A 24096-nucleotide genomic window follows, 5' to 3' on the forward strand; every position below is an offset into this window, starting at 1 on the left:
CTATTAGAGTGAGTTTTCTGAAAGAAATCACCATAGGGAGCAAAACTGTGAGATCTTAATGTGTTCAAGATGAGATTATTCATTCACAGTCAATAAGGTGGTAGCTTTTGTATAATCTTCCCTACTAATGTGACTAAAAACAGTACACAGACAGCTATTCCCATTAGAGTTATATAAACCCTGCTCACAGGGTGGTGATCTGCCAGCATCAAACCTTACAATACCACTTATGTCAGCAACTACTCATAATTCCCTTATTCCACACAGTACAATAAGAAAGTCATGGGAGCCATGGGAAAATCAATACAATAGCATTTACATGGTCTGGACAAACTGCTATGTTTTGCAAGTGAGTGGAAGGTGACCCAGCTGGGTTCTGTTACACTGGTTAGAGGTGGTTATGTCAATCAACAGATTCAGTGATTTTACTTTACAATTCTTTCCCTTCAACTGGCTTATAATTGAAATTGTGGGTGACAACAAGGCTCATTTCAGAAGTCTGGCTATTTCACATGGGAAGGCTCATGCAGGGCCGAATGTTTACATATCACTATTGGTTCCGTCATCAGGTCACACTGGGTTTTGTCGAGCCAGTGGTTTTCCTCAGATTGAATGGAGATGAGACACTCACTCTACTTGTGGAAGTTCAAAAAAAAAGCTCCTTCCCAGACTGTCTTCTAAGAAAAAAGAGAAGAATCATTGGGTGAAAAAAGTAAAAAAAAGTAAATGCAATGTTGGGGGGAAAGGTAGTAACAATAACCCATGGGGAGAGCTTAAACCTAACAAAGGAGAAAAGGAACAAGTGAAAACCAATACTGTAAAGGAGTTACTAAATACCTTCAAGTCTAGGTGCTCTTCTCCACACTGTCAGAAATGAAGCTTGGGGCTTAACTGAAATAGTTATCTTTAACTAATTTAAAAAAAAACCCAAAAAACATTTATTGCTTTTGAAAGAGAAACACACACAGAAAAAAAGACAGGTACAGACATACCTCTCATGACTCAACAAATGACCATAACAGACAGGACTACGGTAAGATGAAAATAGCAGTCTGAACTTCTCTCTGAATCTCCTACCTGTGGGTTAGGTACCAACTAACTGAGCCTTTACCTCATGCCTCCCAGAAGCACATTGCAGGAAGGTGAACTTTGAAGCAGAGTGAGCCTCAAACCCAGGCAATCACATATTAGATGTCATTATCCAAAGTGGCACATTAGCCACTGTACCAAATGAGCTCATTTCTGGTGAAGCAGAAAGAGCGTAGTTCTTTTCCGACATCACAGAACTACTTCTGGGAACGCAGAACACAAAAATGATTAGATATGCTGAGCCATTAGCCCTGAAAGAGACCAGCATAAAATGCTGCAGGACAGTCCCCAAAATGCTGAGCCAGCCATCACACTGTGGATTTCCTTTGCTTTTGTTTTCCTTTTGGCTAAATTTAAATGTAACTGCAGAATTTGTCATCTACAGGTGCCACCACATTTTGCACTTTCTAGAATGCTTTTGCCTCTTTCTAGTTTTCCCAGTCCCAACCTTGGGCATCTTTAGGTCAGAATAAACACTGCCTAAACGCACAGCTGAATAGATCCGGCATCAAACAATTATCCAACAGATTTTAGATCCATCCGTTTTCTACCTTGAGCTATAGACATCATATGTGTCTGGAACCTTAACATGGGATCCAAAGTTTCCACCAAAAACAGTAAAAGCCAGGAGAAGAAAGAAAAAAGGAAGCAAAAAGCCAAGGCATAAGTATTTCCACTTAGCTGTCTGGAGCACAAGAAAGATTATTAGACAAGCATGAGTGAGTTAGGGTGGCAATAAGCTCTAGGGCTCTTAACTGCAGGGACTCTGAGGTCCTGGGACAGGACTGAGCAGTGTGCTCACTCTTTGTAGTGTGTCCATTCTGCCCACTCTCACACGCTCATGTGGATAGGGCAAGGCTCATGGGAATTTTGAGGCGTCATTGTGGAAGAGGGAGTGAGTAAAGCTACACAAACATTTAGCTGAATGCAATGGGATACACTGGTTTACAGTTACTACCGCTTTAAGTCAGTATGGATCATCATAGTTACCTGGAATAATTTTAATGGCTCAGAACAAGTTTTGTGACTCATATACATGAGGTCAGAATTCTTGAGACATAAGTGTGTCCTTTAACACCTGGCATGAGTTATGCTAACAGAAGGAAGAAGAAAAAAAATCACTGAAAGAGAGGTTAAGTCTACTGAAAATGCTATCACTAGTAAGATCTATGTAAAAATCTCTACATATAGGACTAGCAGGTTCAAAACCATGCAAAGGGAGATGCTTTCTCTGATCCGGAAGCTGCTCAATGTGAAGTAATGTAAAACATAGCCAGTTTCAAATTTTTTCCTTAATACCCAATTTGCTTAACCTACAGATGAAAAGTTAAGAAATTTACTACATAGGAGTAAAAGAATAGGTCTAATATTTAGTTGTGTTTTTAAAAAATATACTTTAAATTATTATTTATTTATTTGATTTGAGAGCAGAGGAGACAGATAGGCCATCCATTTGTTTTGTAACTTCTCAAATGCCTGGGAGTTGAACACTCAATCCATGTCTCCTATGTGAGGGTCCTAACTACTTCAGCAGTCATTTGTACCCTCTCACAAGATGCACATTAGCAGGTAGGTGAAAACTGTGAGCTGGGTCTAGAATAAAACACTCTAGCATAGGACAATGCCTGTCCTTAATGGTTAGGTTAACTTTCGTATTCCCTCTAAGAATATTACTTAGACAGTGATCTTGTAGATACAATTGCTTATAATGGAAACCTTGGGAATCTTTCTCTAATATGCACAACTTTCTACTGGTAATATCATGGGACAATGATTACATAATCAATATGGTGTGCAAAGTTGGGGAAGTGATCTGACTTCTCTGAAATGTTTCATCTGTAAAAAGGGAGGTTTATCCATTTTTTTCTCAACACTTATTTTTTTCAGGCTGATTCTAGATAAGAGATATGAGAACATGTTTTGCTAATATGATCATGGTTATTCCACCAAAGGCAGTAATACAATTATTAGTACTAAAGCCCCTTCAACATCTCAAACTAGAGTTTTAGGAATTACTCTAAATTGCTACCTATGCTTTTAGGCCTTAGGCCATCATTCCTAGGGCCTCACAATTCTTGAGAAAGGGAAGAATAGACTCTTAGAAGTGTGAGAACATAGGCAACTATTCTATTGTTTCCCTGGAAGTCCTAAAGTCTACACATCTGCACAGTTGTGAAAATATTTCTGGGTATTTTTTCTCCAGAGGATTATTGTTAGAGTTATGTTTTAATTTCCAGGGCTTCTTTATGATATTTTAGTTGTTACTACTTTAAATAAAAAAAGTAGGCTTATGTTTTTAAATATGAAGTGCTAACTAATGATGAAGGTAAAGGGAAGGCAACGATTCACTTACATAATAACCTGTAGCTAAAGGGAAGAGTTCTCTATAAGTGAAAAACTGATGAAGCCAGAACAAGGAATGGAGATGGGACAGAAGCAAGAGAGAGCCTTTTGTGACTTGTTCCTATTAACAGCCTGGTACTAAAGTCACAGAACTTTCAAAGAAGGCTGAACTGTCCTGGGTTCTCATGCAGCCAGGTTCACAATTCCATGCATTTTCCAAATATGATTGCTGAAGAAATCATTTGGCATTTCTTATGTACAAATGCAACTCAGTATTCTACCCCATAGTTTCTGGAACAACAGTTTTTAGATATTTATTTACTTACATGCTTAATCCTATTTCTAAGAAGATTGATTTATAACCAACTGTTAATGCCAGCAAAAAAAAAAAAAAAAAGACATTCATTCTGCTCCAGTGACTTCAACATTCAGATATTAATGGTTTAAATTTCAGCTTATCTTAATTTCTGGAAAATATCCTTTTAGCAGAGCAAGAAGCCAGCAGACTGACACAGCAGGGTGGAGGGCTGGTTGGGAGCAGAGGTCAGAGAGGAAGAGGGTAAATTTCTCATCTGCTGGTTCACTGCTCAAATGCCCACAACAGTCAGGGGTTAGGCGGAAACCAGGTGCAGATAACTCAAAGTTTCCCAGAGAAGTGGCAGGGACACAAATACTTGGGATATCACAATTGCTTCCCAGAGTCTGCATTACTAGAGTGCTAAACAGAGCTGGTATCCAAACACAAGGAATCTGGTATGAAACAGGTGTTTTAGCAGGGATATTAACCACTAAGGGAAACACGGACCTTCTTTTTCTTACTTTATTATTTCCTTTAACTTTTTTGTATCCTCTTCAATGAGGATATAAAATTTTCACATAAATGTATCAAAAAAAAAAACTTGCTCCTGCCTTTTGGCAAGTATCATATGTCGGGGAGAAGTAACATTGATTCAGAAAACTGATCATTGTTGGTTTCACTACAAAGCCTTTCCTGATGGATGCTACACAGCAGTAGATTCTTGTTCTTTTCTTTTTTTTTTTAAAAAAAGATTTATTTTATTTTTTTAAACGGAAAGTCAGATATACAGAGAGGAGGAGAGACAGAGGAAGATCTTCCATTTGTTGATTCATGTCCCAAGCAGACGCATGGCTGCAGCTGAGCCAATGTGAAGTTAGAAGCCCAAAGCCTCTTTGAGTCTCCCACATGGGTGCAGGGTCCCAAGGCTTTGGGCTGTCCTCTGCTGCTTTTGCAGGCTACATGCAGGGAGCTGGATGGGAACTGGGGCTGCTGGGAGTAGAATCGGAGCCCATATGGGATCCCAGTTCGTGCAAGGTGAGGACTTTAACAGCTAGGCTATTGGGCCAGGCCTCTCATTTTTTTTTTTTTTCAAAGAGGTACTATACAATATGTAAGAACTTTAGGCATTTGTTCTTAGTAAATGCAGTCAACTCATGCTGTCTTAGCTTACCAATTACTAAAAATAAAAATGTAAAACAAAGCACACAAAAACAGAAACAAAACCCCAGTGTATTATCAGCTTCTTCATGTACATTTTTAATTAATTTATTTTTAATTGCTCTTTGGAACAGTTTAGTTGGCACTAGGGTCTCCCTTGTTCCTCCCCCAAGTTTCCCCCAATCCTCATTCTCCCCTCCATTCTCACAATGGGTTTGCATTGCACAAGAAAAGATGAGCCTGTGAACATGAAGAAACACAAACCTTAGGTCTGGCTGTTTCTGGCGTTAACATTTGAGAAAACCTCTCTTTCAAAACTTGCGTAACTCTTGTTTTGTATATACTGTTTTTCCATAAACACAAGATCACTGGCAGGAAGATTTCTATTGTGTTTAACAGAGAGTATGTCAGACCTTAACTCTTAATATTTCATATTGATGAATACTGAAATTAAGTGGAACGGAGATTAATTATATGAAAATATATCTGACCTCTCCTGTTAGGTTTTAAAATCTGTGTAGATGAATTCACTTTCTGTTGATTTTAATATGTCCGCTGGCATCTAGGAAAGTTTTATCTATATGGTATGTGCTAAATATTTCCTGAAAGTAAAGCTAAAAAAGTTCTAAGCAGCAATATAGTAACATTGGTAAGTACAATTAAAACCATATACATATTCAACATAATTTTTAAATTGCTATATAACTCACATATACTCATCTGAGTTAATAGCATAAAAAAGGCTGCTAAACAATATATACAACTGACTAGAAACAATTAATTTATAATTAGCATAAGAATTGCACAGAAAGCCATTCAGACTAATTCTGGGACAGGAGCTCCCTATTGATATACACTTTGGGCCATTTATACAAAAACACTGGAAGTAATTTCAATACCAAAGGATCTCTTGGACATGTAGGCTAGAGAGGGATGAAAGAAAATCAAGCTCAAGAGAAGAGTGCATACTCATGTTAGGTGTGGTTGGAATATATACCAATCTAGGAGAATAGATACTGTTTCTGCCTTTTATCACCAACGGGAATGGTATGAATGCCCACAGGACTCCAGGCGCCTCTTAAGAATACCTCTGTTAACCTATTGACTATCATAGTAATAACAGAAACAGACGAAATCATCTTTCACCTGGTCTGCTCTGTCCATGTGCCATTTTAAAATGCTCAAATGCCATTAAAAACATGGAAGTCACATTAAATCTTTTTTTGACAAGTAAATAAAACTAAGATGTTTAAAATTGTGTTCCTCTAGTTCAGGCTCGAAGGTCGTAACCCAAGAACCATTATTTTACTTCATCAAATACTATCTTCTAGAATAATATTTCCCACTAAGTCAATGGAATGGTGATGTTTGGACTTTTGCTTCTGACTGAACCACCACACTCCTTCTCTATCCCTAGGATTTGATATTGATATTCTACTTAGGAATACAACTATAGGAACCTAGAGACATACACAATGTAATGATATACTCTTAACATTTCTTAAAATAAAAACTTCCATTCACATACATGAATGTTCCTAAGCAATTATCCTACAGTCTTAAAGAAGACATTAAAAAGATGGAGCGATTTGTCAAGTTTCTGAATTGGTAGAATTAACATCATTAAAAAGTCTGTAATAGCAAAAGTAATATACAGATTCAATGAGATCCCAATCAAAATCCCAACAACATTTCTCTCCAGAAATAGAACAGATGATTCAAATATTCTTTTGAAAACACAAGAGACCAGGAACAGAGAAAGCTATCCTGAGGATCAAAAATAAAGCTGGAAGAATCACAATTCTAGATCTCACGACAGAATATAGTGCATTGAACATCAAAGCCGTCTGCTACTAATAAAGATTGTCAAAAATATAATAAAAATAAATATTTTTTTAAAAAGTTTTATTTAGGACAAGTATTGTTGCCTCAAATCGTATCTGACTGCTTTTCTTCTGAAAATATTTATATAATACAAGCTTTAGGAGGGAACAAGCTTTATGAATGTTCCTGATTCAAACCCGAACAACAAAAAATAGAGGCTAGGTAATGTTTTTTAATGAATGAATGAATGAATGAATGAATGAAAAGAAATTATGTTTCACTAATCAATAAAATTGATCTATTTGGCTTTACCATATAACTTCATTAAATTCACTAAAGAAATTAGTTTCTGGAGTTGGTCTCTGTCTATCTGGAGAAGAAGAGTAGAAACACTGTGCACCTGAAAGTGCTATTGAGGTGATTATACCAGCTAATTCATGAACATGCTGAGCACAGTATCAGACAAAACTAAATATTCACTCCTAATTATTATTGCTATTCATACTGACAGCTTTAAAACATTCCACAGGACCATCTGGTAATTTAATTGCCAGTCCTTGCTCTTAACCTAAGCTCTACATAGTATAATCTCTGAGATAGATATGGCATTTACAGGCACAAAGCAACTCCACATGTGGTGGTATGTTTAAGTTCATGATTTATTGGTAGTTTGGAACCCAAATTAAAATTTGACTTCAAATATAGGAATTATGAAAGTAGACAACATGTGAATTTCCAAGGTGGGGGTGTCATACATAGGTTAACTTTGGGGTTTTTAAACTTTCAATCAGAGTGAAAGCAACTGGAATAACACTACAGAAATATTCAGATTTTTTTCCCCGTGAAGGGCATGGACGTTTGCTCCATCATTTATTAACACAACATTATTGAGAGAGTTGCTATGTACCAAGCATTGGTGAATAAATAGAATTTGAGAAGTTAAGAAGTAGGAAATAGTGCAAAGAAATTTCTAGAAGGGGTGTTAGATGAAATACCAAAAATAGAAAATTGGAAGGGAATTATTTTTTTAAAAAATATACATAAAGTAGTTAGGGAAGACTTCATTAAGAAGCCTTTGAGCGAAGTTCACCAGGAGCTTAAAGAATGAATCATGTGTATATCTAGGCAAAGTCATCAGTGCTGAGGGTACAGCAAAGCCAAAGCTCTGAACAGGAGTATGCCTGAAGATGGTATGACTGGAACAGAGTGAAGTGGGGTGGGGATAGGGGAGTGCAGGGAGAGATGAGTGCACAGAATTAAAGGGTGGCCAAGAGGTCAGGTCTTCCAAAGATGTTGTGCCTTCTCAGTGTAGGATAGAGTGTCACAGATTTTGAACAGGAACATCAAAGCATAGAAGGTGCATAGTACTGCTGTGCATGAATCAGGCAAAGGAAGTAGAAAGTTAAAAAAAATGAGAGAAGAAGGATATGGTTGGTATTGAGATGTGAAGATACAACGTAGTATGCATCTCTCCTTTCAAATTTAAGATGGACTCCCAATGAAAATTATATCTTGACAATAAGAACCTGAACTCTCCACAATTATCCATACCTACAATGTCAGGATCCACTTATACAACAGAATGATGGACTTAGACAGTTTATGAAGACCTATACTACTACAATATAGGAGGAATCGGCAGGAGGAAGGAGAGGGGAAATCCAGAGCCTATTGAATTTTATCATAAAAATGTAAAAAACATAGAATAGGATACAGTTGTGATATTATAGGAAGATACAACCAGATGCACACAGGCAGTACAGGAGGTAGAAGGAATCAGGGTTTAGATACACTGTAAATATAAAGACAAAAGTGTCTGCTAAGAGACAGGTCAAGAATGACTCTGCATTTTAGTGCTGAGTAGAATACAAAAATACTAGATTCATTGAAAAATTAAATCACAGCAGAACATATCTAAGAGTCAATGTTCAAAATTGGTAAATCATCAGATACAGAAGATAGACTGGTTGCACCCTAATGTTTGAGGAATTTAAGTAAAATATAGAGTGGTTGTCAAAAAAATATATATACAGTGGTTATGAATGAATATGGGTTTTTTCCTGGAATGAAGAAACTATTATATAAGTCTACTAAAAGTTAAACAGCTCTACTTACATTTTATTGTATATAAATTATTTCACCAAATTTGTTACACATTAAAGTCATCAATAAGGTACACGTATAAATGAACTGGTATTAGTGATGCACCTTGTGATCAGAAAGGAGTTTCTCAGGCTGGAAGATACAAGAGGAATCAATATGGATATGTTTATCTTCTATAAATAGCAGGTGGGTTTCTTATTTTGATGAGTACTTCTTGCTTCTGTGAAAATTTTCAAAAGTATTGACAACTTCCAGCTCATGAATTAAGATTTAGAGGGTAAGTCAGAAGAGCCACAGTATGATCTGGGTCTGGAATAATGGCTCCTTGCCTGGCATGCATGGGATCACATATGAGTATTAATTTGTGGCCCAGTTGCTCCAATTCTGATTCAACTACCAGCTTGTGGTCTGGAATTGCTGTAGAGGACAGCCCAAGCCTTGGGATCCTGCACCCAAGTGAGAGACCCGGAAGAGGCTCCTGGCTCCTCTCTCTGTATCTCCTTCTCTCTCTAAATCTGCCCTTTTAATAAAAAAACTTAAAATCTTTTAAAAAGATTCCAGAAAAAAATAGTCAAGGAATGGTCAAGCAATAATAATGAGAATCTAAATTTTACAAAAGTACCTCCTTGCCCTGCCTCCATATTTAAAATAAAGGATCTGCAAATTTTTAACATCAAGATACATATAGGAAATGTTGAGCTTTAATGTACATCTGACTCTGTATCTTAACTCCCCTATTTTAACATGAAAGCTCTCATTCATAATACGTAAACATGGCTATATTTCAACCAAGCACTATTCACAAAATCATGAGGCAAGTGAGATTCAGTCCTTGGGCTGTGACTTGCTAGATCCTAATTCACATCTGCAAGGATACCTTACTGAATTCTTCACAGTTGTCATAATCCTGCCCTGTAGTTTCAGGTCTTCAAATATTAATCAGTGTTTCATTTCTTAACTGAAAAAGAGGTTTCAAAAAATTTTGGGCGAATCTTATGCTCCAGAAGTACAACTCTAAAGGTCTATTCCCTAAACTTTTAATCCCAACAATACTTTTTTGTGGACAACCATGTCATGATTTAACAGGTGTCACAAAGCCAATATTGAAATGAGACTAGTGTCACAAAGACCATGAGCTGATAGCCCAAAGAACCAAGTTCTTGGTATTTGTAGGCTTCTAGACAAGTTTTCTATAGATGAGTTCCAGAATTTTCCCCATGCATGAAAATGTTTAGTGAAATTTTCAAGAGATTCAAAAATGTTGCCCATTACTAGTACATATCTTAAAATGCTATTCTAAGAGGGCCATGTTCTAAATATCTAAAATATCAAGGATGAAACAGAGAAAACAAGATTATTTCTTGCCACTGAACTACAAGAATTTTTTTTTCCCCTCTTGGACAATGACAGTTTTAATTCTGTGCTAGATAAATATATCTGACTTCTGAGATTTATTATTTATAGTCTTTGAGTATGCAATTGAAGAATTTTTTTTTCTTTCCTATTTGTTCTTATATAATTCCTTGCCAATGAAGTGCTAAGTTTGTGACTGTGAAGCCAATTGAGATAATGTCATTATAAAAATTAAAAAGTTAGGAGGGAAGAGGCTAGATGGAAGGCAAGGGTGGGGAGTATGGGGTATTTACGTTGTGAAATACATGAAAACTGCTTACTTTATATAAATACAACAATTTAATTCTTTTATAAATTAAAAAATCAACTTTCACTATGGGACACATTTAAGTATTCATAATTATCACTAATCATTACACATCAATAATGGTCAGTTTTTCTTCAATGAGGAAGAGAACTGCCACAATCTTCCCTCTGAGATAATGTTTTTGGCTGGCTAAGCAGGAAAGGGAATGAGGCCAGTGTTGTGGTACATCAAGTTCATCTGCTACATGTGACATTAGCATCCTATATGAGCACCGGTTTCACTCCTGGCTATGCCACCTCCCACTGAGCTCCACAGAACTGTGCCTCGGGAAACACCAGATGTCTCAGGTGAGAGGATCCTTGCCACCCACCTGGGAGACCCAGATGGAATTCAAGGTTCTGTTGGCCTCATTCCTGGATATTTTGATCATTTGAGCAGTGAGCCAGTGGAGGGAAGATCTTAATTCTCTTTCTTTCCCTCTTTCCTTCTCCTTCTCTTTCTCTCTCTCCCTCCTTCTTTACTTCTCCTCCCTCAATCCCTCATTCCCTTGCTTCCTCATAACTGTGTTTCAAATAACTAAAGAAAATCTTGCATTTTTTTTAAAGGAATTTCCAAAGAGACCTATGATAGGTAAAATAGTTGCTTTTCTGCCACAGTTCAAACAAATGCAACATAATGCACCAGTAATCTGAAATTTCTTCATGTTGTAAATATAAAATATTAACTGCTGCTAAATATTTGCCTGTATGTTCCAAAAGATTAAAGACTTGGTTATGTTTAAACATGTACCACTCTAAAACAGATTAGATGAAGAATATTCCAAGACATATCTTGCTATATTCTGGGGGGATCTATTCTCACAACAATTATTATCAGGAGGCAAATTCTGCACCACACGAAAATCATTTGGAGCTATTAATATGTTTTTTCATAGGAGAAACTGGGAGACACAACACAACAAGTTATTTTCTATTAATAGGAGGTCTAACAAAACTGACCATAGTGGTAATAAGCTAGGAGACAAACTCATTTGGATAAGGGTTATTAATACACCTTTTAAAGGTCATTTACTTCTGACCTAGTGTGTCATGAGCTATTCTTAACCAATGTAGAGAACTATGGTACAGAAGGATGAGTTAATTTTCCACTTGAATGTTATTTAAACTCTTCTGTCCTCAGCTTTTTTACTTAAGGAGTTAGGAACTGCCCTCATTTTTCTCATTCGAATCTAGTGATTCTGAAGTTTGGAAAGGAGGAGAATAAATACTTTCTATTTTTCAAAATTTATATTCTTTTATTTTGTAGAATACTATTCCTACTTAAATCAGGAAGTAAACTTTCAAACACAAAAAATTGAGGGATTCATACTAATCCACAAAGGAAAGAAACAATTGACTTAATACCCTGCTTACACAAGAAATAATAACAAGTCATTTTAAAAAATCTAATAAAGTTACTAAGCCTACAAAAGTCAAATAAGACTGATATTTTAAAAATCAACTCTACTTTTGTATACTACTAACAAGAAATTCCAGATTAAAATACATTGGCAACAGCAACCAAAATATGAAATATTGTGAGACCAATTTAACAAAATGTATGTCCAACTATAAAACCAATAAAAATACAAACATGAACACTGACCATTTCTATAGGTTGGAAAAATCATTGTTATTAAGGTGTATGCTACTTTAAAATTCATCTATCACTTAACACAATCTCAACCAAATCTGAGAAGATGATATTAAAACATATATAGATTTTAAAGAACCCAGAATAATCAAAATACTTGAAAGAAACCAAAAACACAGAACTTAGGATAGATATATAAGTAATATAGGACAGAGAGTTCAGATAGACCCCTATACAAATATACAGTAAACTGATTTTAGTCTAAAGTATCTAGGTAAGTCTACAAAAAAAAAATCATCTAAGAAAGGGTTCTGAAAAATGTAGACGAGGCTAATAACAACAACCAAAACTGAATTATATAAAATATTCTATACAAAGATTAACCTGAAGGAAATTCCTAGTCCAAGTACATATTGGAAAAACATTTTTTGAAAAAAAAATAAAAACTTGCTTTTCTTGGTTGGGGGAATAAAAATACAGATGGCAAATGTATTAAACTTAGAAAAATTAAGAACGCTTGGTCATCAAAAAAGCAACATTAAGAACCCGAAGTAGGGGAGAGTGTAGTAGAGCAAAAGGTAAAGCCATGATCATCCTGTATGGGAGCTGGTTCATACATCCTCGGGCTGTACTTCTGATTTTGGGAAAACAGAAGATGATTCATGTGTTTGGGTCCCTGCCACCCATGTAGGGGACCTGGACAAAGCTCCTGGCTACTGGATTTGGCCTGGCGCAATGCAGACCATTGTGGGCACTTGTGGGAGCGAACCAGTGAATGGAATACCTCTCTTCCTGGCTCTCCCTCCCTCTTATAACTTAGACTTTCAAATCAATCAATGAATCTTAAAAAAAAAAAAAAAACGAAAACGAAAAGGCAAGTCACACTCTAGAATAAAGCATTCTCAAAGCATATATTTAAGGATGTTTTACTCATTATATGTAAACTACTGCAACTCTCAATAAAAATTTTAAAAATTCTGCTAACATGGGTAATTATTTAGTGACATATCATAAAACAATATGTGCAAGTTGTCAATGAGTATATGCCAAATTTCAAATCATCAGTCCAAAGGGAAATGCAAATGTAAATCACAAACTGGTATACTTGAGTATGATTATAATGGCTAAAATTAAAAACACTGATAATATCAAGCATCACCAGAAGAAGTGCAATTGGACTTCTTAGGTATTTCTGGTAAGAATACAAAATTACACTTCTATGAAAATGATTTTGTAATTCTCTATAAAGCAATAGCTACTATACGACCCACCAAATTCATTCCTGATTTTTCAGGTGAAATTGGAGTTATTACCAGCCTCAAAGATACACAGGAATATTCATAGAAACTTAATTGCCTCAACCAAGTTAACAGATAAAATGGTAACAAAATCACACATCAACTGCTTATAAAAAATCGAATAAACTAATATTCTTTAGTGTATACAATATAAGAATGAATCCTATAACCAATTATAGTCAGTAAAAGAATCTCCAATGCAACAGTGCACATAAAATCTTATTTAAATAGAATTTGAGAAAAGGCAAAAACAATTCACAAAGTTGGATAACAGAATGGTTGGCTGAGGTTAGGAGTAGAATGAGCTGACCGCAATAAGGCACAATAAATTTCGGTTAGCTGAAATGATCTGTACCCTGTTGGTAGCTATGCAGTTAAATATATATGGTAAAGTTTTATCTTATATACTCAAGATGAGGGCAGCCTCTGTAGGCAAATTAAATCTCAAAACTTTTTTTTTTAAAGAAAAAAACTGACAAATTATATGATACTTGGTATTGGCAAAAAGTATTAAAAAACAGTTTGTACATATAATAGGAACATATAAGCATAGGCATGCAAACACATACATCTCTTGGAAGGGGAACAAAAAAAATTAATGCAATGAAAAATCTGAAAAATGACCTAACTTCTTTGAATACTGAGTTGTTGATGCGACAGTACTTGTGTAACTGAAGTCATCAAAGCTATATGTTGCTCAAAAACAGTTCTAAGTCCATCATTTTGGCATTTAAGACTATACTATTGTAATAAAAGAGAGGAAATCAACTGGGAGGAAGGGATTAAGGGAAGGGGAAAGAGGAATTCCCAGATCCTAGGCAATTGTGTTATAAAATAAAATAATAATTTTGAAAAGCAACATATTGAAGTCAGGTAATTTTGAATATGATAATGGACACAATGCTAAGTTCTAGAACACAATATACTCCTCATTTACCAGTTCAAAGGAAATTCCCTCAGGAAAATTTTTTAAAACCAAGAACCATTTATTCACTGGGTTAATTACTTGGGGGAGGGTGGGGTTTAGGTTGTACTCATGTGATGTCTCTATGCCTGAAACATAAATTTCATATCAGAGGACTTCAAAATTTTCATGGAAAAATGGATTAAAGGATATATTTACTTTAATACAAAAGATTTTTTGCTTTCATGCATAATGCTTTTCACAATTTGCACTTTCTAAGATTTTCTGGCACCTTGTGCATTTTAGGGTATATGTTGGAGGGATATTGGCACAGAAATGACTGTAGTGTAAGAGTGTGCAAGTTTTCAAGGATGAGATGAACTAACATAAAATTAGGCTTCAGGAAGGGAAGGCAGTCTTCATTAAAGATAAACATTCAATCTGGGTATTAATGTACCACATTTAAATCCTGAAAGATTTCTAATATTTAGGAGAGGTCTAGGGAGGCATTCCAGAAGAAGGTGTTCCATGAGCAGAGCTACAGAGATGAGAACTAACAAGGAATACAAGTTACCATCTGGAACCACAGCTGTTGAAAGGGCAAGGTTAGGCCTGGTATGGTAGTCTAGTGGCTAAAGTCCGTCACCTTGCATGCCCCAGGATCCCACATGGCCACCAGTTCATACCCAGGCAGCCCTGCTCCTGATCTAGCTCTCTGCTTGTGGCCTGGGAAAGCAGTCAAGGACAGCCCAAAGCCTTGGGATGCTGCACCCATGTGGGAAACCTAGAAGAAGCTCCTGGGTTCAGATTGGCTGAGCTCTGGCCGTTATAGCAACTTGGGGAGTGAATGAGCAGATGAAAGATCTTCCTCTGTGTGTCTACTCCTCTGTAAATCTGACTTTCAGTGAAAAGAAATAAAATTCTTATTTAAAACAAAAGGAGAGGGAGCAGGGTCAAACTGTAAAGCAAGTCAGTTGTTTCAGTATATTTTAATACTGGGGAGTTTTCTTAAAGTATTCGAAAAAGGCAAAGTGACATAAACCAAGAGGCCACTTTAATAGCTCAGGTGACAAATCAGTGCAACAGAACTCAATGACAAGTGGGATTTACCAAGGAAAAAGATTTGAATCTTTTGAATGGCAGAGAGACCTTTGGGAGAAATTGTACGTGGAGGAAAAGGAAGGCAGGTCCAAGACACAAAGCCTGGTGCCCAGCGGGAACTTCATGTGTGCTTCCCCGTCTGCTGCTGATCTCATCCGTGCTGCCTGACTGCCTAAGCTTCCTTGTACATATGTCTATGGGAATCATGAGTCATGTTAGAGCTGTGTACGATGATGACATGGAGTTCCTGCCTCACAAGCTCAGAACTTGTCAGGGGGAAAGCACAGTGGTAATAGTTGGAGAACCTGTCCTGGAGTTGTGGTTCTTTCACAACCCTGATGTATGATCTTTGGTATAAGATGTTCATCATGAACTGCGCAGTACTTATTGGTGAATGAGCACCTAAAGGCTGTATCTATGGTTAATGCTCATGGATGGTATACGGTTCACAAATTCTTTGCAGCCCCAAATGTACTGCCAATTGGAAGAACTGCCAATCCTGACACTGGCTCCTTCAAGGCATCTCTTTCATTCTGATCCTCACACTTACTCAGGCATGTTGAGTGACCCAAGTGATTGGAGGCACAGACCCTCATTCGTCCATCTTTCCACTCCACCCACCTTTTCTTTTATCTTTTCTACTCAAATTGAGAGAAATTTAGCATGAGATTTATCATAAAGATAGTTGGTTTTTTTAAAAAACTGCATTTATTTTTGCTGTACATCTAATATGTATGCTTTTATACAGGGATTTTCCCCAAAAGTTTGTGAACAATGGAATGAAAAAGTCTACTTGTAGCTACATGTTTGACGTCCATGTGAACAAAGATGTCTTCAAACATTTATGGAAAATATGCATTGTGGAAAAACCACACTCCAATTTAAACAGCTTCATGTTACTAAAATTTTGAAATGTTAACCCTATTGATATTATCCAGTATTTTCTTACTACTGACAGAATTAATGGTAGTCCTTTTGACACTGTTCTCAACAGTTCATGACTTCTGCTCTCTTAGTCTGAACCACTAAACATGCCCCAGCTCAACACTCAAATGAAGAGCAGGGAGTTATCTGGCAAAAGTATGGGAGAAAATGTCAGAGTTAGTTACCAAGATGTGATTTGTTGACCTACAGGCCCTCATTTTCCTGAAGAATTTTTTAGGGAAATTTGAACGAATGATACTTTTTGTAAGGTAATCTCATCCCTGCTCCGAGTGAGCTGGGACACTCCAGTTTTCTGGGATGGGTGCCAGCCATAGTTTCACAGATGTGACCCACAGCTGTCCCTTCAACAGAGTTGAGGGTGGCCTCTATCAGGTTTTAATATACAATAGCAGGTGATGTGGTAACTTCTTAACTGTGAACCTGCATACATGAGTGATTTTCTGGCTTGGGTCTGCTATTTTTAACCCAAGCCAGTCTATTGGAACACTGGGGCAAACTCACATACCACATCAGAGACTGGTGAAGACACTGTGCAGAAGACTTCTGTGATGTTCACAGCAACGTGCTGGGGATGTTAACTGGTTTATAAGGCAGCAAAAAGATTCTACTGTGTCTTTAGGGGAATTTCAACTAAACAGGGAATATTCCTCACTTACAAAGACTTGGTTATAGCAATATTTTTCAAGGAACTTTGTGCAGACGGTACAGGAAACACATTATGGCCTGCTGCAGCATGCAAATTCACTGCTCAGCACATTATGGGAACACAAGTACAACTGTGGTTCCGTAAGCCTTACAATTCTGATTTGGCTTCCTTCTTTTTCTTAAATTTTCTTTTTGCTCTATTTCCCTTTTTTTCTTTCACTCCCTTTTTGTATTCTGCACCCTGACATAGGGATATTAAAGTAGTTTGTCAAAATATAGAGACTTCCTTCTTTCATTGTATCAAACTTTTTCCAAGTGCCAAATTCCCCAGAAGTTCTCAGAGAATTGATTTATGGAACAAAGGTACATTTTCCAATACCAACAGGAAAGTTAGAAATGAATGGAGAAAAGCCGATGGAAAAGCTGGGTAGTTTTTGATTCACAAGTTTTCAATCCTTGGAAATTTCCAAAGCCTTTTTCAATCACTGACTAATCAGTGATGATGATGGGCTTCTGCACTGGGTATGGAAGTGTGAGCCAGAGAGGTCCACAGGTTTTCCACACACTGAAAGAGCGATGTCAAGGCAAGATTTGGGATAAGCATTAGGAGTTCATTTTTCAAGCCAGCAATCACATCGCGAAGCCAAACAGAGTCGATACACAGACAATAAGGGCCTCTGTGCACAGGTGCAGTTGAATACAGCAGTGTTCGGCTCGAAGACTTACTGTGAAAGAGCCCACACCGTGATCAGCCAATTTCCCCAGCACACACACCAAATCTATCTGTAGCTTCATCAGCCTCTTTCCCCTTATCCAAAGCACAGATGGCTAAATATCAACCTTCAACCACACTCCTTAATAATCCCAGGGAAAAGTACTTTTTATTTTCATTTTAAAATGCACAGTTTAATAATATATGAAAACACATGATGCTGTTGAAAAACAAATATTTCAAAAATGTTTGAAATGACATAAAATTCACTGTTATTCAAAGTCCATACTAACATAATAGACTATGTTGTAGAATTAACGAACTCAAAAAAAAAAAAAAAGCAAAATAAAGCTTCATGCTTTCTGGTGCTTGGTTAATAAAAATTCATTCCATTAACCTGAGTAGCTGGTTAGTACCTATTAATTACTAGTGATGTGGCTGGGCCTAACAAGTTAGTGCCAGCCCTCTTATTAGACAGTCATTTTATTATTCTTACACCAGTAGATTAGTTTCAGCTGTTATCTCCAATGACATAATGGGCAAACACAACCCTTGAAGACTGACTCTGTACTTACTATCAGATTATTCTTTCTACCTAGGCATACATACATGTCTCATTCTTCAAGAGCAATAGAAGGATCTTAAATAAGTCAGGCTATTCAAAATTCATCTCCTACTTTTAGGAGCATCATTTAATTTAATCAGACCAAGGAAAAATAATATAGCCATCTGAACTAAAATGTTGACAACAATTATTTCAATCTAAATTTCTCTTTCATTGAAATCTCCCATGGCAGAATTATATACCTGTATATAACATATATAAAAATGAGGTAAAGTTGAATATTTCTTTCAAATGTCTGTGGTACAGTCAAATGAGACTTAAACAAATATACCGTTAACAAAGATTTTCTCTTAGAATTTTTAGATAAAACCTGACTTAACAAGCAAAAGACCATAACAATACATCTTTTCATATGCTTTACAGAGAAACAGTTTGAAAATCACCTCAAATTTTCACTTGAATCTTTGGACTGTGCTATGTTCACAGCTCGTGCACTCATATACACTGCTCAGTGCTGAGACTGATGGAGTCCTGCAGCATCTTACACACCTTGTTTGTTCACAGTGTCATGAACAGAACTGAAACCTTCACGTGAGGACAATGGTTCAGTCAATATTCCACCATGGATTTGCCTTTTGCATTGTGGTATATGTGAATGGATCTGACTAGAATTTAAAAACTAAGCAGGGCCCGGCGTAACAGTCTAGAGGCTAAAGTCCTCGCTCTGCACGCATCTGGCTTTCATATGGGTTCCTGTTTTATTCCTTGAGGACCCACTTCCCATCCAGCTCCCTGCTTAGAAAAGCAGTTGAGGATGGTCCAAGGCATTGGGACCCTGTACCTGAGTGGTAGACCCAAAAGAAACTCCAGGCTCCTGGCTTCAGATTGGCTCAGCTCCTGCCATTGAGGCTGCTTGGGGAGTCAATCAACAGATGCAAGAGCCTCCTCTCTGTCTCTTCTCCTCTCTGTATATCTGACTTTCCAATAAAAATAAATAATAAATTCCTTTTTTTTAATCTAGGGGAAAATGGAGAGAATTAGAAAATAAGTAGTCTGATATTTTATGAAGTCCATGTCCCTAAAATTAGCTTTTGGCTTCTAGCTAAGTGAGGGCACTCACATAATTGCTTGTTTTGATCTGAGTGTGGAAGAGAGGGAGCCTTTCCAACCAAATGGCTGGAAGTTAACTTGCAATCTTCATTTCTCCCCTCCCAAGTAATTCTGCTTGTCTCTTTGTGTTATGGTAGGAGAAAACTATATTTTCTTGTCTCCATCATTAATTGAAAATCCATGCTAATATGAGTAGGGACAAATACTACTGTAACTTAGTATTTAAAAAGATTGTGTTGATATACTAGGCATACATGTACTAATGACAAAACAAATGATAAAAGAATGCCTAATCCTTGCCTAGTAGGGATAGAAGCTGAAGTCTAAGATTCTTCTAGGAGGATTAATAATGTGAATAAACAAGTGGCAGCAAGCAAGTGCTATTATGCAGCAACCTCTTACCAAATGAAATCTTAGTCAATATGATTGTATTAGCTTAGGCCTGCTTAGCCTCCGCTGTCTCCTGGGTTCTGGTCACTTATTCATTCCTTGGAATCCCTGTGATACCAACATTGCTTGATTTTTGACTGCCTTTTCCTGGACACAGTCTGAGAGAAGCCCACTTTGAGATGGTCCTGTGTCTTTTCACCTATAGATAAAATTCCCTGTACCTGTTCACATATGAAAAGCCACACATATCTAGAGCCCACATAAACAGAATTAGTAAGTAGTAATGTCTGCCCCATGAAGGGACACTTTGATCAATATCCAGTCTAAGCTGCAAGACAAATGATTCCCCTTCTTCCTCAAGATCTGGTTGTTCTGAGATGCTAGAGTTCATATGTTTTAGAAGATGATGCGTTAGGATTCATCAATTATTTCCATTTGATTCCAAACAATAACCATACTGGTAATATTATACACAAACACAATTTTCCTCCTTTTAACTTTACTCAACCTTTCTTAGGACTGCACTTGCTGATAAACTAAAAGAAGGGCACACACATTCGTGCCTTATGCATTGCTTTCTGTGATAGAGGTCAACATAGACATTTACCCCAATGATGATATTACTTGTAATTTTATCTTACCTTTGGTTGCAGTGGTGGTGCACCAGGAGTGGAAACAGGATCCACAATATAGGTCTTCTTGGGACCAGTGGTTGCGTATAAGCTAGTAGGGTTTTGGCTCCCTGCTACAGGAGGATTGTATGCTGGTTCCCTCTTCCAGGTGCCTGGGTGTCCCTGTTGCCCATAGGCAGGATTACTCTCATTTCTGCCTCCATAGGAAGGCCCTGCTGCACAATAGGGCTCATAATAGCGTCCTTGGTTGGGGGTATACCCATATCCAGGTTCAGGTTGAATCACAGGTGGTGGAATATACGCATAATCTGTACCAGGCCGGGTTGAAGGAGGTGGCCCAGAGACATGAACTGGTGGTATGCTGCAACCATGGGGTCCTGGGCAATACATTTGTGCTGAGGAAGGGCCAGCCATGTAATGAGGGCTGGGCTGAGCCGACTTAACTTGCACATTAAAGGTGGGCCTTGTAGGGGTACAGGCTGTGGTGTACGAGGCTGGAACAGGCTGAGGCTGGGGTTTGAGTGGTCCTATTGGAGTCACAGGGATGGGCCCAGCTTGGGGGCCAGGCTGTGGTTTCATTGCAGACTTTTTAGTTGCAGTTAGAGGTGGCTGGTTTGGGATGACCATTCTCTTGTGTCCTGTGACAGGTGTAGAGACTGGAGGAGACGCTGTTGCACTAGCAGAGCCCTAAAATGGAAGAAAAAAAACACAGAAAAACAAAGATGACTTCCAATGAAATAAAATAAAAGCACATTCACAATATTGTTAGCTTCTATTTATTTATAATTATTACCAAATATAAATAAGGAATGCCCTTGCATTCAAAGTTTTCAGCCTAATAAATAATTGGTTATCTTTTGCATATTACCAATGAACGATCAAAGAAAAAGTTAAAAATTATTTTACTTAGAATAGTACCCACAAGCAATAAAACATCTAGAAATAAACCAACCTAAGAAGATTAAAAGACACATATAGTAAAAACTATAAAATATTGATAAGAGAAATTAGATAAGACACGTGAGAAGGCATTTGTGTTCATGCTTTGAAAAATTTAATATTGTTAGTATGCATGCTACCCCAAACAATCTTAAATTCTTAAATTTCAGTTCAATGTGTATCAATCACTATTTTTTGTTTGTTTTTACAGAAGCAGAAATGACAACATGAAAATTCATATGGAACAAAAAAAGATTGCAAATAGATACACCAATCTTGAAGAACAAAGCTTGAGGCATGATAATTTGTGGTTTTAAAGTATGTTGCAAAGCACAGCCATGCAGAGCAGTGGAGCAGAAAAGAGGGACCAGCAATGCATATACACATCTGATCAAGTTATTTTCAATAAGGAGCCCAAGAATATACAATTGTTATTGGATAGTCTCTTACGTCAATGGAGCTAGAAAAACATATGTCCAAATGAAAAGGACAGAAATTAAACTTCCATCTTGCACTACCAATTAAAAATCGATTCAAGAAAATAAAAGGTGCAAAATATATAAGATATGAACATTTCTGGTGGAAAACATAGGGGAAAAACATAATGATATTGGTGTCAGCACCAATTTGATGGACATAACATTCAAAGAATAGGAAAAATGGAAATGTATTAAATTCAAAAAATTTACACATCAAAAGAAAGAATTTACAGCATGAAATAGCAATCTATAGAATGGGAGAACATGTCAAAAATCATATCTGATTGAATATTAATCTCCAAACTATACAAGGAACTCCAAAACTGCACTAAAACAACAAAAACAATAAATTATAGGTTAAAATGGGTAAGAAGTTTACTATGTATTTCTTGAAGAAGATACACAAATCACCTGGTGGCATATGAATAAATTCTCAGAGTCAACCATCACAGGCAAATATAAATCAAACTATAACCAAGTATTATCTCATAGTATTTGGAATTGTGCTCATGCACGAGTGTGTGTGTGTGTTTACACTAGTATATAAACGCCTATGGGAGGTAAATATTGGGCAGATCAAATGAAATCCATTTACTTAGTTGGTGGCAATGCAAAATGGTGCATCCATTAAGGAAAATAGTACGGAGGTTCGTCAAAAATTAAAAAGAGAACTAAGATGCAATCCAATATTATGATTTAGGAGTATTTATCCAAAAGAATTGAAATAAAGATCTTAAACAGATATCGGTGCATCTTTGTTCATTTCAGTGCTATTTATATTAACCATGGCATAAAATACATTATCATGACTTTACCAAAAGAAAGTAGAGAACTTGCAGCATTACAAGTGGCACACCAAAGATGTGGCTGGTCTTGTTTTTGTCTCCAGGCTATAGTCAATTCTGATAATACAAACGCACATTCAGCAGTTATGATGCATTAGATCTTCTACAATGAACCCGAGAAACACACATACACACTATTCCACTGGTTTATTTTCCTTTGTTAACTTTGAAGGCTTTTACATGCGGAAGCTACTTAAGTAATGACTAATGGAAAACATGCTATAAAACCCGCTCACACAGAGATTCACATATGAGAAAATTACACAGCATCTATATTTATGAATAAGCATGATGTCTGCTCTTCATTTTTAAAATAAAAGTGTTAAATCATGATAAAACTTCCTCAAAATTCTGGTAAAACCAGAAAATGAAATGTGAAAAGTAGGTGCTTGGAAACAGCAAACATCCCAGTGATTAGAGCAGACTATGTAAATAGTTGAATGTGTGGACCAAGTAAGAGCTGCTGCTGTTCTCCTTAACTACAAAGAACAAATAAGTATGCTGCAAAGTGATTCCTATTCTTCATCCCTTTGAATCCTAACATGTCTATATCTATATATCTACATCTATGTGTGTGTGTGTATCATATTAGGCAAATTCCAAAAGTATAATCACTAAAACTGTTAAGAGGAAGGGGAGAAGAAGTAACATTAACTCAACATGTATTAAATTCATGACAGTTTCTTGACAATTAAGTCACTAAGAAAAAATATATTTATATATATTTATGAATCCATATATATATATATATGTCATACATATTTGACAAAGGATAGGAAAGGAAACCTATAATGACTAGCCCAAAGACTGCTCAGATGATATGTAGAAAAAAGACATTCTGAGAGTTATAATCCCAGGGAGGAGGGTCACATCAGCGCACCCAAACTAGATCTTACTGAGTACCCTAAAATGTGCATCGGCTGCACACAGGCACAGAAGAGCCCTAAGGGGCGAGCAACAATGACTTGCTAGTGGGGGCTGAGTTGTCATCTCCTTTGCAAGAAGACAAACATAGAGAACAGATCTTGGGGCCAGGACTATGCCTTGAGTGACATGCAGCAAGAAATCACACACACACTTGAGAAATACTTGTCATCTTGAGTGTAATGATGCATTTTGCCATTTATCTATTCAATGTTAAAGTACTTTCTAATCATTGTAACAATTAGAAAATGCCCCATTTTATTCCCAAACTCCCCAAGTCAATGGGTGGTTTCCTCTCTGGTTGTGAAGTGAAAGGTTATCCAAATTTCCCTGGGGATTTTTACATCGTTATCTCTGATCTGTCAACATCATCATAATGATTAGACATACAATTACATATCAAAAATTTCAGACACTGTTACAAACAAAGTACTAACTTTCAAATTGTTCTATAAAATTGCTAACTATGACAATATCAACATATGTTCCGATATTCCCTG

The 24096-nt window shown here is 36.7% G+C and overlaps 1 protein-coding gene across 6 annotated transcripts in view; it reads right to left on the minus strand.

Moving 5' to 3' along the window:
- LOC121167276 (lipoma-preferred partner) overlaps nt 1-24096 on the minus strand; it is a 688035-nt gene that overhangs the window by 243838 nt on the left and 420101 nt on the right. For all 6 annotated transcript variants that reach the window (XM_040996717.1, XM_040996718.1, XM_040996716.1 and 3 more), the window contains one exon: nt 20419-21096. In XM_040996717.1, the coding sequence (XP_040852651.1) occupies nt 20419-21096 (678 nt within the window). The remainder of the gene's footprint in view (nt 1-20418; nt 21097-24096) is intronic.

This window comes from Ochotona curzoniae, unplaced genomic scaffold (assembly GCF_017591425.1).
Source record: "Ochotona curzoniae isolate NIBS_2020 unplaced genomic scaffold, NIBS_Ocur_1.0 patch359, whole genome shotgun sequence".
Lineage (NCBI taxonomy): Eukaryota > Metazoa > Chordata > Mammalia > Lagomorpha > Ochotonidae > Ochotona > Ochotona curzoniae.